At 34.8% G+C, this 14,329-nt stretch overlaps 1 protein-coding gene across 1 annotated transcript in view; it reads left to right on the top strand.

Annotated features, from left to right (window-relative positions):
* Positions 1–13,756, top strand: part of LOC132549826 (hemicentin-1-like) — a 106,240-nt gene extending 92,484 nt beyond the window's left edge. The window contains exons 58-68 of the mRNA XM_060213799.1: positions 599–718; positions 1,662–1,796; positions 2,060–2,179; positions 3,418–3,537; positions 4,877–5,008; positions 5,385–5,513; positions 8,906–9,028; positions 9,423–9,644; positions 10,879–11,001; positions 11,684–11,810; positions 12,301–13,756. Of these exons, the coding sequence (XP_060069782.1) occupies positions 599–718; positions 1,662–1,796; positions 2,060–2,179; positions 3,418–3,537; positions 4,877–5,008; positions 5,385–5,513; positions 8,906–9,028; positions 9,423–9,644; positions 10,879–11,001; positions 11,684–11,810; positions 12,301–12,679 (1,730 nt within the window). The 3' untranslated portion in view covers positions 12,680–13,756. The remainder of the gene's footprint in view (positions 1–598; positions 719–1,661; positions 1,797–2,059; positions 2,180–3,417; positions 3,538–4,876; positions 5,009–5,384; positions 5,514–8,905; positions 9,029–9,422; positions 9,645–10,878; positions 11,002–11,683; positions 11,811–12,300) is intronic.
* Positions 13,757–14,329: the final 573 nt, after the last annotated feature.

Raw genomic sequence — 14,329 nt, 5'->3', positions numbered from 1 at the left:
GCATCAATTAGTTTTCCTATCAATCAATTTTCCTGCCACAAAACCTACATGGACAAATTTCCACCAAGCTGTATGACAAACATGATGATTTCAATCTCACTAATGTAAAATTTTTATTTCTGAATAACAACATCCTTGCATCCCCAACCTATGGTGTTAACATGTGGCAGTTTATTCTACATTTTAGGGTCTAGTCCCATTATCATGATTTTGTGCAAGAAGTCGTCAACTGACAGACAAACACAGGGTTTCAAAAGATGCAAGTTGATGATAATCATGGGAAAATTTTATGGTCGTCATAATGACTTTAAATATTCTATTTCTTTGTATGATAGAAGCTGGACATGTTTGATGCTTGTTAATTTGCCTATTGGTTCCTTAGTTTTATACCTTGTTCTCATCTGAGGAGAACACCTGGTCTTATTCTTCTTGTACTTTTGCAGGAGTTTCCATGTAAATCTTTCTTTTGTCCATATTTTGCCCTAGTTTTATTGAGTTTGAGTATGGATTATGATTATGTTGGCATATTGGTATTTTCTTATTGTTTTTCAATTATGTTGCAACTGGACTGAGTTAACTTGTCTTTGAAATTTATTAGATATTGATGAGTGTACTACTACCAGACCATGCTCCAGCACCTGTCACAACTCCCCAGGGACCTATGCCTGCTCCTGTCCATTTGGATATGTACTTGATAGGGATGGATCAAATTGTCAAGGTCAGTAGAAAAAAAGATGAAATTTGTGTTTAGGTACCAGCATATTAAAGAAAAAAACAAGTTGAGGAACTGTAAAACTGTTTTCAACGATATTTAGTTCAAATTGTGTTTTGTCTGTGGCCCTTATATTTAAATTTATCAGCCTTTTGCTTTCTTTTTTTTTCTTTCAAAGGAAGTATATCAATCTGCATTGTTATGTTACTTTCAGATGAAAATAAATAGATTGGCATAAGGATGGTGTATTCAACCCACTATCATTAGATAGTGGGCTGTTCAAATCATGTTGCATCCACAGTCCATCATTCGTCCACTGTCATGTAGTTCTTATAACAATTTTTGTTATAGTAACTTTCTTGGGAAGTAGCAGATGGATCTTTCTAAAATTTCATATGTAGGTTTTCCTTGGTCCCAAGTTTGACTCAAAACAAAATGGCTGACAGCTGCAAGTAGCCATCTTGGGTTTTGACTCTTGAAATTTGTTATTGCTTTTTCTTGAGACGCATTGGATGGATCTTTTTCAAGTTTCAAATGAACATTCCTTATTGTCATTAGTTGTGCCCTTCTGATTTCAGGACTGATCAGAAGAAATATCAGGTTATAGATTATCAATATTTCTTAAGAGAAATTTCCTTATGCAAAAGCAGAGGAAAGAAGATGAAAGAAGGGAAAAAATTCAACTTTTAAAGAACAAATAAAATCAATCACTGACAGTCAATCAGTCAGCTTCATTTTGAAGCAGAGACTCCCTGTAGTAGCTGGTGGCTTTCACTGAACAACAAACATCTGTCAACTAGATCACCTTTGACCACTTCTAAAATAAAAAGCATGTATGCAAGATATCTTATGAATCCCTCATTAGATTGAGTTACAAATAACGGAGTCAGAAATGGGGGTATATGTAAAAATTATGAACACCTCCTTACTTTCTTTTCTTTTTTTTCAGACATTAATGAATGTGCGAATAACAATGGAGACTGTTCTGTAGATCAGGAATGCATTAATACACTTGGGTCGTTTCACTGTGCCGTGTACTGCAAGAATGGTTTCCGACGTTCACTTAATGACCAGTCCTGTGATGGTATGCATGCTTTACCTTGTAAATCATGTCTTAGGAAAATATTAATTGCAGATATCCTGACTACTCTTTGTGTCCAGTATGAATTTTTTATTATCATATTGCTTCAGAAGGAGTAAAACATTCCTTGAATTGTTTAGATAACTTATTTGTTGAAAGGTTTTAGGAAGCAATGAATTGACAGACAAAGGAAATTTAGGGTAATTTGGTAAAATTTCTGTGCATCTGTGATGATTATCATAATTATACCATGCTTGGTTATGTAGATATTGATGAGTGCCATGAGACCCCTGAGGTGTGTGGGCATGAATGTAATAACATTCTTGGCGGCTACCAGTGTTCTTGTTCCCGTGGCTTCATGTTGGTGGAAAATGGAAGATGTACAGGTAAACCAATGTATTACATGACTGTCATGTTTCTTCAGACTGAAGGGGCAAGATATTTCATAAAGGTCTAAGAATATTGTGATATTACACCAAAACATGTAGAATTCTGTAACAAGAATATAACAGTCCACAACCCCATAGGGAATCTCACAAGCAAATAAAACAATCAAGTATCCTGGACTGATTTTTACCGAATAGAAGTTTGAATATTTCTGTTTTGAGTTTAATGATTGTATAATATTGCACATTTGTATGAACAGGTGTGTAATGATGGTGAGCAGAAACAGTCTTAGCTTGTTAGAGTAAGATCAAAAGTAATATCTTGGCAAATCTTGTGACCTACTTAACAAGAGTTTCTGCCTTTTAGGTTGTATATTCATTTTGCTTGTTCTGTTTGTGTAGATTCTATCTGATATAATGTAAGTTAGTCAACATGGCACTTTACATATTACTTAAAATTGTTGTTAATCAGTTAGAAGTCTGTTTGAAGCTTTACATTTATAGTGGATGCTTTTTGTTGTGAAATACAAAGTGACTCTAAAGGTCCTCCTCCTGCTGAAAGGTTGACCAGGCCAATCTGAAGATTCTAATGCACAATAATTATTACCATGTTATCATATATAAGTATTTATGTACAGAGTTAGAATTATCATGTTTAAAGTAGAACATTTCATTTTAAAAAGTGTTCAAAAACATCAATAGCAAAATTCTCTACACTGATGTTGTATTGCTAAAATTACAACATGTAAATTCCATTTTGAAGAATGCAGAAATTTTATGTAACATGATCAACTCTATATATCTCATACAGGTCTTTAAAGACTGTAAATTACATTATCATACCTTATACAGGTCTTTAAAGACTTTGCATTACATCATCATACCTTATACAGGTCTTTAAAGACTGTGCATTACATCATCATACCTTATACAGGTCTTTTAAAGACTGTGCGTTACATCATCATACCTTATACAGGTCTTTTAAAGACTGTGCGTTACATCATCATACCTTATACAGGTCTTTTAAAGACTGTACATTACATTGTTATACCTTATACAGGTCTTTAAAGACTTACATTACATTATCATACCATATACAGGTCTTTAAAGGCACAGTGTATTGCATTATAGTGTTGTTATCATGAGCTCACAAAACAGAAAAAAAATCGTAGTGAGACCTTAGTTTATGTCGTTTTGTTTTCAATTTTTAAGTGTGTTGAGATATTTCTGTACAACAGATATCAACGAGTGCATACAGGGGATATCTGGCTGTTCCCACGACTGTAAAAATTCAATTGGAAGCTACAAGTGTGCATGTCCTCCAGGGTTTAGACTACAAGATCTTCTCACCTGTATAGGTAAGTTACTGATCCAAGGTCTGTGGAGAACATTACACACATTGAGATATATTAATACCAACTTGTTAAGGATGAATGAGACTTGGGCTCACACAATTTCTAAGATTTAATTTTTGTTCTGGGTATGGTTTTGTTGAAAAGTTAGATGACAGAAGGTTTGTTTGGAGCAAAAAAAAAACTCCCCAAAAAACAATATTTTGCTGCGCTTCTTTTACAGTTACATGCATTTTTTCTCTTGTCATTTTTCTTATTGTTCTTATTCATTTTCAGGCAATCCTGATTCCTGACAAATTTCTTTTCTAATTGAAATGCAGTAAAATGATACTGTGATAATAAGCAATTACATTATCTCTAAATGCTAATTTTCAATATGATTTGACAGCTGCAAATTTCCATAGCAACCAAAAAAATTGTATTTGATAGTGTTCTTCAATGTTTTTCAGGAGTTTATGCCTTGATAGAAAAATGTTTGAGAATTCTTTTCATAATAAAACAAAAAGAAGGAATTGTTGTGCTGAATATTTGAGCTAAATGTAATGCAGGTTTCAGCCTAATGTCACAGCCTTAAGAACTAGCATGTACTACCAATCCTAGTTTGTAATTGTCATGAGATCTGTGATAATTCAAGCACAATTTAGTTGAATTCTTCCCAAAACTTTTAGATTTATACTATAGAGAAATACCCTAGCAATGGAAAATAATGAAATTGTTGACTCGAAAACTGAATAATGACATCACCTATGCTGTCACAAAATCTAGTTAACACGGGAAAAAATTTACATAACATCACTTTAAGTGCTCCACTTTTTAGGTCACCTGTGTCATAATCTCGATTACCTTGACCTGCTTTCAACATTGCAGGGATAGAAACTTTTGAGTATTTTAATTAATTTTCAATTGGAAGTTCATTGTCAAGGATGTGCAATGTTTTGAAAACTTCAGTGAAGGGCCCTAAGAGTTGGATTTGTTTAAATTTTTTGCAATATCCTTTAAATCAACACTTGATACAATATTTCAAAAGGATACAACTATTGGAAACAAAGCCTATCAACATTCAAAAGTCTATGATATTACATTCAAATTGTTGTTATTATATGCCCCACTTTTGGTCAATCATGAGTTTAATACATCCATAAACAAATCCAATTTGCCTTTTATTCAAAAACTTTCATTCCACATAGTTTGGATTAGATCAGCTTATGATATTGAAAATTATATTTACTACCAACCTTGATGAATGTCTCAAATTACAAATCATATTTTAAATGGTAAACATAAATCAATTGTCATGGTTTTAATGTTGTCTGTAATGGTTAAAGCCATGTTTGATGTGTTGTAGATATTAATGAATGTAGTGAGCATAGCAGTGTATGTAGAAGTGATGAGAAGTGCATTAACTCGGAGGGCAGCTTCAAATGTGTAATGCTTTGTGCTGACGGCTATGAACCTTTTGCTCCTGGACAGTGTCGTGGTAGGAAGTATAACCTATTATGAAATTAAGCTCCTGTCTGTTGCCAAAAATGCTGTCATATATATTAGTCTGTACATTCGGAAATAGCCAGCTTTATTACAATAAAGTACAGTAATTTTTGTACAGCACATGCAAAATTTTAATATATGAATATTTTTCCTTCAGAGTAGGGAACATAGTATTGGGTCAATCAATCTGTTCCTGTGATAACTTCTGTAGCGATCATTCAATTTATGCCAAAGTTTATCTGCAATTGTATTGTAATGGTACTGATAGGTAGAGTTTTATACTTGTCTACATGTTGTGAAGTAGAGCACATTAAATAATTTTGATTATCTTATTAATGTATCTTTTGTAATAAATATTACACCAACAGATATTAATGAGTGTACAAGAGATTTACACCAGTGTTATGCCAACCAGAGATGTGTAAACACAGAGGGAAGCTACCAGTGTACCTGTGATCCAGGCTTCACATCCAGGGGACAAGGTTATCCTTGTATAGGTAGGTTATGTAATGGTGTCAAGGTGACAAGGATAGCACCTCTTGGGGACAAGGTTATCCTTGTATAGGTAGGTCATGGAATGTTGTCAACGTGACAAGGATAGCATCTCTTGGGGACAAGGTTGTCCTTGTATAGTTAGGTCGTGTAATGTTGTCAAGGTGACAAGGATAGCACCTTTTGTGGACAAGATTGTCCTTGTATAGGAAGGTCATGTAATGGTGTCAAGGTGACAAGGATAGCACCTCTTGGGGACAAGGTTGTCCTTGTATAGTTAGGTCATGTAATGTTGTCAAGGTGACAAGGATAGCACCTTTTGTGGACAAGATTGTCCTTGTATAGGTAGGTCATGGAATGTTGTCAAGGTGACAAGGATAGCATCTCTTGGGGACAAGGTTGTCCTTGTATAGTTAGGTCATGTAATGTTGTCAAGGTGACAAGGATAGCACCTCTTGGGGACAAGGTTATCCTTGTATAGATAGGTCATGTAATGGTGTCAAGGTGACCAGGATAGCACCTCTTGTGGACAAGATTGTCCTTGTATAGGTAGGTCATGTAATGGTGTCAAGGTGACAAGGATAGCACCTCTTGGGGACAAGGTTATCCTTGTATAGGTAGGTCATGTAATGGTGTCAAGGTGACAAGGATAGCACCTCTTGGGGACAAGGTTATCCAGGTATAGGTAGGTCATGGAATGGTGTCAAGGTGACCAGGATAGCACCTCTTGGGGACAAGGTTGTCCTTGTATAGGTAGGTCATGTACTGGTGTCAAGGTGACCAGGATAGCACCTCTTGTGGACAAGGTTGTCCTTGTATAGTTAGGTCATGTAATGTTGTCAAGGTGACAAGGATAGAACCTCTTGGGGACAAGGTTGTCCTTGTATAGTTAGGTCATGTAATGTTGTCAAGGTGACAAGGATAGCACCTTTTGTGGACAAGATTGTCCTTGTATAGGTAGGTCATGTAATGGTGTCAAGGTGACAAGGATAGCACCTCTTGGGGACAAGGTTATCCTTGTATAGGTAGGTCATGTAATGGTGTCAAGGTGACAAGGATAGCACCTCTTGGGGACAAGGTTATCCTTGTATAGGTAGGTCATGTAATGGTGTCAAGGTGACAAGGATAGCACCTTTTGGGGACAAGGTTATCCAGGTATAGGTAGGTCATGGAATGGTGTCAAGGTGACCAGGATAGCACCTTTTGGGGACAAGGTTATCCTGGTATAGGTAGGTCATGTACTGGTATCACTGTAACCTAGATTACATATCCAAGAATTGAGGTAATTTCACTATAGGTAGGTCATGTGATAGTGTCATGTGACCCAGATTACACAACCAGAAGTAGTTCCAATTCAGGTAGGTCATGGTCAAAATTCCATGTGACCCAGATTAAACAGATCCAAGAGATATACATGAGGTATTTATATGTACATGTCTTGTTTTGGGCTATTGATAATTTGCTTTTGCATACATCAAGACTTTGAATCAGTCATGGTGGACTAAATCAACGTTTTCATGTTCATGACTAGTTGATGACACAACATTTCTACCTGAATGAACATGACAAATGCCAAAATGCAAGTTTAAGTGGAAAGAGGCATTTTTAGCTTTCAACAAATCATTCCATTCATGAAAAATAAAAACATAACTTTAGATAAAAATCATTGAGAAATCAACAATGCCATAGTTCTTACATTTACATTCATGCCTTCATGTCACACAGTTTGGATTTCAAGGATCAATTTTCAATGAAAAGACACTTAGCATTGAAGTGGACTTCACATGGTACAGTGATTATTTCAATGAATTTTTTTAAAAAAAGCAAATTAATATCATAATGTATTCTGTCTAGAAACAACAGCACTAACATAACACATCTTAGGTCATAAAAATTACAAGGTTCTATACCATTGTTTTCACAACGGCTAATATGAAACAATAGGAGAATGCAGGATTGACATATAAATCAGCATGTTTCTCATGCTTTTATACTTAAAACTGTCAGAAAAGTGATGCTTTGGGAATGAGTTAAATCATCCTATAAGTGATAGGATTTCCTCCGGTTGTTTTCACAATTCTTTAAATTAGATCTAACTATGAAACTTAAACTTTAATCGGTGTCCAGTCATTAATTAACCTCATAATACAGAGCCATTAACACTGCGATATCATAATATCATTGTCAGGTAGCACTCATTGAAATGCACAAAATTTTGCCGCAGTGCAATTTCCTGTACAGTATACGTAAATGTTTTGTTCAAATCATGAGGTGTCAGTGACTGTGTTATCATAGCTAATGGTCCATGAAAAAAACTTTGATACATCGGAAATTTCAATTTGGAAAACTTCACTTCATAAAGGGATGAGTTAGAAGTTATTTAAGTTCCATTTATAGAAGTTTGACAGTGCGTATGAAATGACTATCTGGGGCATGTATTGTTAGAATTTCACACTTTGTAACCAAAATTTGTTTGCTGGTTCATTTTTTAGCTCACTTGGTCCAGATTTTGGCCAGAATTTTCCGACATTCTTTGGGAAGGGGAACAAATTTTGTAGAAATAGTGATTCTCTGTCTGAAGGGACTTGAGGGGAGGAGTCCAAAAGGGGCTTTAAAAGCCTTCTCCTGTAGAAATGTTTCAATTTTGTCTGAAATATACTTGAATGAAGGGAATCAATTTGGTAAAAACATTGGGTTTCTGCCCAATAGCGGAGGGCTCGATAGGGAAAATAGAGCAAATTCTTTCCTTCTCCTGTAAAAGACCAGATTTCTGTCTCAATTTGGTCAGGACTGTCCTTGGGTGAATGGTTAGTGTTGGTCCCCCTTATGCTGTCGAAATGTTAATATTTTGCCCTAATTTGGTAGGGGTGAAGCTTAAAAAGGAAAAACTGGCAAATCTTTAGAATCTCATTGCTTTACTTTTAGATAGCAAAACAAGGTGAATGATACAGGCCCTATGGGCCTCTTGTATTTGAGTGTATTGCACCAAAGTAGGCTCTGTGACCTATATTTTGACATTTGACTTCAGGCTTTGGAATTGATTTTCCTTGGTATAATTTGTATGCTATTTCGGATTTCACTCAGAGTTTTAATTATCAAAAATTGTCTACTATTTCTCCCCGAGTTGTAAGCTTCAACACATAGGTTACAGATTGCATTGCATTACATGTTTTTATTAAAGTGTTTAAATCTTGATGTAGATATACTTTGTGCTAAATGAAGAAGACATTCAATTGGATATGAGAGCATGACATATATGACTTGAATTAAATATTACTCAGAATATATGATGATCAAAAACAATTTTCATGAAAAAATAATGAAAATCTGATTAAATGAAAGACTGTTGAAGGCAATATTCAAGTAGTAGAGTTGTAGATAGAAATATTTGTTTCAGATGTGAATGAGTGTATTGATCAACCTGGGGTGTGTACGTTCAGATGTCACAATACTTTTGGTGGATTTGAGTGCATCTGTCCTCCAGGACAAATCCGATTGGCCGACAGAAAATCATGTGCTGGTACATACCTTTGCTTTAGCTAAAGCTTCCCACCCTCCCAATAGATATAAAACATCCTACTAACTGCAGAGCACCTCAGTCTAATTTTTAAAAAAGTATCAATGCCTTATGCTTCTAACAAAATTGATATGAACATTAACATGCACTAATGCAGTAAATTTATTTCTCTATTTATACATACTGACATACTGACTGGTAAAATATCCAGTTGCTTTTTATAAAAAAATAGCTTGAATTTCATTTCAGTCTACACATTGGTAAAATGTTCAATTATGCTTCTTATAAAAACTTTAAGTGTATTAAAGTATAAAGATTTGATATGTTACTTTGAAAAAATTTTTGAGGCAAAATGAAAGCTTTCAAACATGAAGAGCTATTTCTTTTTGTATTTTAGGCTTAGAGTTCATAGAACCAATCCAGGTGCTCTCAGTCAATACTCCCACCAATCAAAGGTGGCAGCCTCAAAGTGATGGGGTGGCACCAAGGTCAGGGGTCACACCCTGTCACCATGGTTACCACTGTTCCACCTTGTATAGACATGCCCTGCGACTGCGTCACAAACGTGGAGCGTGCCCGTTAGGGATGCATTATATCCCCTCTCAACACACCTGTTTAGGTAAGCACCAGCACATGTCTGAAGGTCAGCAGAGTTATAGAAGTTTTCAAATAAGAAATAATCAACTTATTTAAGCAGCAAAGAACAACCTCATGCAGTTAAGGGATATACCCCATATAGTCAATGAATAGCTGTAAAGGCAGTTATTAGTTCCCAACCTGGAAACAGAGGAGACCATAGTTTTGTGTTGTGCCCATCTGCCCTTCAACTATCTTCTGCACAAACTAATCACAGGAACTTCATACTTGAGATATGGGTTCACCTTTGTGAGATTGTGTATTGCGTTTATCAAAAGTCACTCTAACCTACATTTGGGCCTACGAACAAAAAGCTTGCTTGTGCTCTATTTTCTACACATCTAATCACAGGAACTTTATAACTGTAATTGTGTTCACCTTGGTGACACAGTGAAGTCACATATAACAAGTTTGTCCCTTTTTTTTCATCTTTGACCTACATCAAAGAAAAAGCTTCTGGGCCCTTTCTTCCACACTGCTAATCACTGGAACTTTATACTTGGGATATGGGTTCACTTTGGTGAGGCTGTGTGTCAGTGGATGACTGTAATTCATTGAATTATATTGTTTTGAGGAGTTCTATTCTTCACTGTGTTTGAGGAATCAAATGGTACCATTGAAGAAAATGGATATTAAACCATAGTCCTTTCAGGACTTCATTGAAAAGACATACCCATTCTACTTCAACATTTTGGTAAAGATTAACATTTCAGGGTAGGGATAGGATAATATAAATTCTCTTAATGACAATTCTTGTTTGAATCATTCTGTCAGTTGTCAAACCTCTCTGGCAACTTCATTCCTTAAGGGGTTCTCATCAAACTTCACACATTTGTTAAATATCGAAATATTTTTGACACGTTAGAGTTTCAGGTTCGTTAGGTCAAGGTCACTGATACTTTCCATGATTTTCAGCACTTTAGCGGCTTCATTCCTTGAGGGATACTCATTGAACCACACTCACTTTAAAAGTATTTAAAACAAGGTTGAGTTTCAGAATTGAGAGGTCAAGGTCACTTACTCCTTTTTTTAAAAATCATTGTCAGTGCTCTAACTTGTGGGGGCAGTAGGGGACATGTATTGCTTCAGCAATACTCAGTATGCTTGTTTGGATGGGAGAAGAGTGGTTCCCCCTATTACAATAAATTTACATTAGGAGAGAGAATATTTGTAAATGTAGTTTTGAGATAGCTGATATAAATTCTTTTCCATTGCAGATGTTGACGAGTGTGCAGAGGATCCTGGCATATGTCAACACAAGTGTATAAATACAGAAGGCAGCTTCAAATGTGCATGTCCTAAAGGCTACAAAGTGTCTCGTAACGCACGCAAATGTATAGGTAAAATTTTGTTGATTTAGTCATTTCAATCAACATGCTTAAATGCTAAAAGGAAAAAATTTTGGGTCAGGTGCATGTTTTATCATGTGTGCAAAGATTCATTATAGCATTTTGTGGGATTTTGCTGCTATGCTTTCTTTTTTTGTAACCCCTTTCATAATATTTGATATGCACACCGGATGTAGACTTTTTCTTGGTCTTTATCCTATCGAGTTGTGTAGGGCTTGAGTATCCAATCAAGATATCCCCTTGGTATCATTTTCCCAGATATAGGCGTGATTCTGCTCATACTATTCTGTGTTTTCATGCTGTTCTTTGACATTCTTTCAGCAGCTGTTCATATTCTTAACTCTTCGTTGGAAGTCATGTTTGCTTTTTTTTTTTTTTTTTTTTAATTTCTGTGTTGGAGAGGTGCATAAACTAACCTTCAAGCATAAGAAAAGTTTATTCATAAACCTTCCTTTGACAAACACTCATTTAATGATGATCTGGAGGCAAGTTGTAGGTTTAAAATTTTATAAACTTTGGAAAAGTTTATCTCAACCTCAGTCTGAAATTTGGGACAAAAATTAGGAACTCGATTAGGGAGTAGGTAACTTTAAATCATATCAATGCAAGTAGATATTGATGATAATTAGTAATATCAATATTAATCTTGAATATCATATGTTTCTTGGTTTAGATATAAACGAGTGTTCTGAATTGAGAATTAACTGTGGACCTGACCAGATGTGCTTCAATACCCGTGGCAGTCATCATTGTATTGAGACACCCTGTCCCCCCAACTACAAACGTAATCCACGTTCAGGGTAAGTAGCTAACCCAGGGAACTCTCAACACTGTGTTATTACAAAATTAATCAGACATCAAAATGTATGACAGCTGATTGAAAGGTCAGAGTTACAATAAAATTGCTGCACAAACTATCAAATTAAAAGCAAATTGAATATCATAACACTGGTTTACTTGCCAAAAAAATATGCTACATCAAAATAAAAACAAAAATAATGTTACATCATTGACCAGTCTGAACAGCTGTTAGATACCAATAAAATTAAGGTGTGTTTTATCTTTATTCTGTTTATTGCACATACTTTTGAAAATTGAAATTATAAACCTTAATATTTCACATTCTTCTAAAGCTATCAAAGCTGGATAACTTTACCAACGTTTAAAAGAATTGTGGGGTCAGTTTTATAACCCACCTTCAAAATATGTATTTTACAAGTCTGACTGAAATACTGAACATTTTGTGTGATTTTTCATAATTTTAAAATTGAAATTCTTTTTCACTTGCAGCTATTGTGTGTTAGAATGCTCCCTGTCTGATATCCCATGTCCCTCAGGAGCACGATACGCCGATGTGATTGAGTTTAGAACAGTAGCTCTTCCAAGTGGAATTCTAGCTTACCAAGATTTGATTCGACTGATTGCATTTGACCAAAATGATGTAAAACTTCCCAAGACAGACTTTACAATTCTAAGAAATGATGTTAACGTAAACTTTGAAATAAGACTCGAAGATGGAACAGGTATTGTGTATCCATTATCTCGCCTGGAGGAGACAGAACTTTACAAAATCACTGTACGAGCCAAATCATACGACAACGAACGAGAAAATATTCAATATCAGACTACATTCATCATACATATATCAGTGTCAGCTTTTCCATATTGATATGTCAAAATCACTAGATATCATGATTTATATAATTTTATACTGGTAATTAGATTATATAATGTACATCTATCTGTCCTGTAAGGTATAACATGACTTGTAAATCACTTGGTGCCTCCATATAACCAGGGAGTGAGCTTCAAAAGTGTACTTAATGTATATTTAATCACACAATTACCAAGGTCAATTAAATTACTTTTCATTCTATTGTTTTTAGTAAAATAAGTATCATTGGATGTATTTTTTGTAACAATTTTTTAATCAACAACGAAGCTTGAATTAAGCGTATTTTTGTTTATTATTTGCACAGAATGATATTGGCAGATTTTATAGACATGCACATGTAAATGTATCATAAAGAGTATGTAGATTATGTACTGCTATTTGATAACAATGTTGGGATTTTGCAAGAAATCATCAAAAAATTTATCAATGTAAGTATATTATGCCAATACAACATTTCATATCACAGCAATGTTACCATGATCAACTGCTTTTAAAACATACTTTGTTGAAAATAAACATAATTTTATTTTGTAAGAGTTCCACTTATTAATAAAAAAAAAAAAAGATTATCAATCACAAATTCATTGTATTCAGGATGGAAATTTTGTCATTTGATTCAGTAATAAAACATTGGTTTGATCCACTATGATGAATAATTTCATTGTTGTATATATCCTTTCATGTGTGAGAAGCCGGAGGTTGTAAGAATGTGTGAAAGATTCATGTACGATTACCATATGATCATCTGACAAATGGTAGTGTAGTTTTTACTCAAGTCACATCAGAGAAAATAAGTTTCAGAAACAAATATTTGATCAATGATTTCCTGTCATAATAATAACCCTTCAAGCTCAAACTATTGCTTAATATCCCCATTATATGTAGGCGACAGATCATCCCAAAGATTACAGAGGATATATCATCTTATTGTACAAAATACATTTATATGAAGATAATACATCATTAATGTTTTGTCAAAATGTTTGAAATGTTAAATACACTTGAGAGGGTTAACCTGGTCTGAATTTTCATGTGTGAAGAAAGGAAAATAAAACACGATTATGAACCAACCTATACTAGTTACTTGTTATTTATTATCCTACAGCTTGGAAACATGTTTAAACATAACATTAAATTGGTCTTCCGTCCATCCACAGAGCTTTTTTGGGACACAATTCAAAAACTGTCTAACAAATAATAAAAGAAAATTGTCTACAAAATATCATACACACATAGGGCCAATATCCTGATTATCAGTGGATTGCCAGATCAATTATATCTATTTGTAAGCTCTGGAGTACCAATGATAGCTTTAACTCGAGCAAAGCTTGGCAAGGCTTCAGGATGGAAACATCAAAATGACCATACACATGCTGTTGCAGCAGCTCAAAGGAAGAATAGTCATGAGATTTTTACACTGAGTGAACTGAAGCTCCGGGTCGAACAATTGACACATCAGGTGGGACAGTGTATGTCTACTGCCTCACCATCCCCTGGGTGCCAGTCAAGATAGCCAGCACCTCGATTTCAAGATCATGTAGCTGAACTGTTCAATTCTGGACGTCATGCTTGAATTTTAATAACAGTCATATATTGTGATGTAATGTAAATTTCATAATCTTTTATATGTGTAATTGCTTACTT

Source organism: Ylistrum balloti, unplaced genomic scaffold (genome assembly GCF_031769215.1).
Source record: "Ylistrum balloti isolate Yb309-2 unplaced genomic scaffold, AGI_CSIRO_Ybal_v1 Utg370078, whole genome shotgun sequence".
Classification (NCBI taxonomy): domain Eukaryota; kingdom Metazoa; phylum Mollusca; class Bivalvia; order Pectinida; family Pectinidae; genus Ylistrum; species Ylistrum balloti.
Note: the sequence above shows the minus strand (reverse complement) of the source record. Positions and strands in the feature narration are given on the sequence as shown.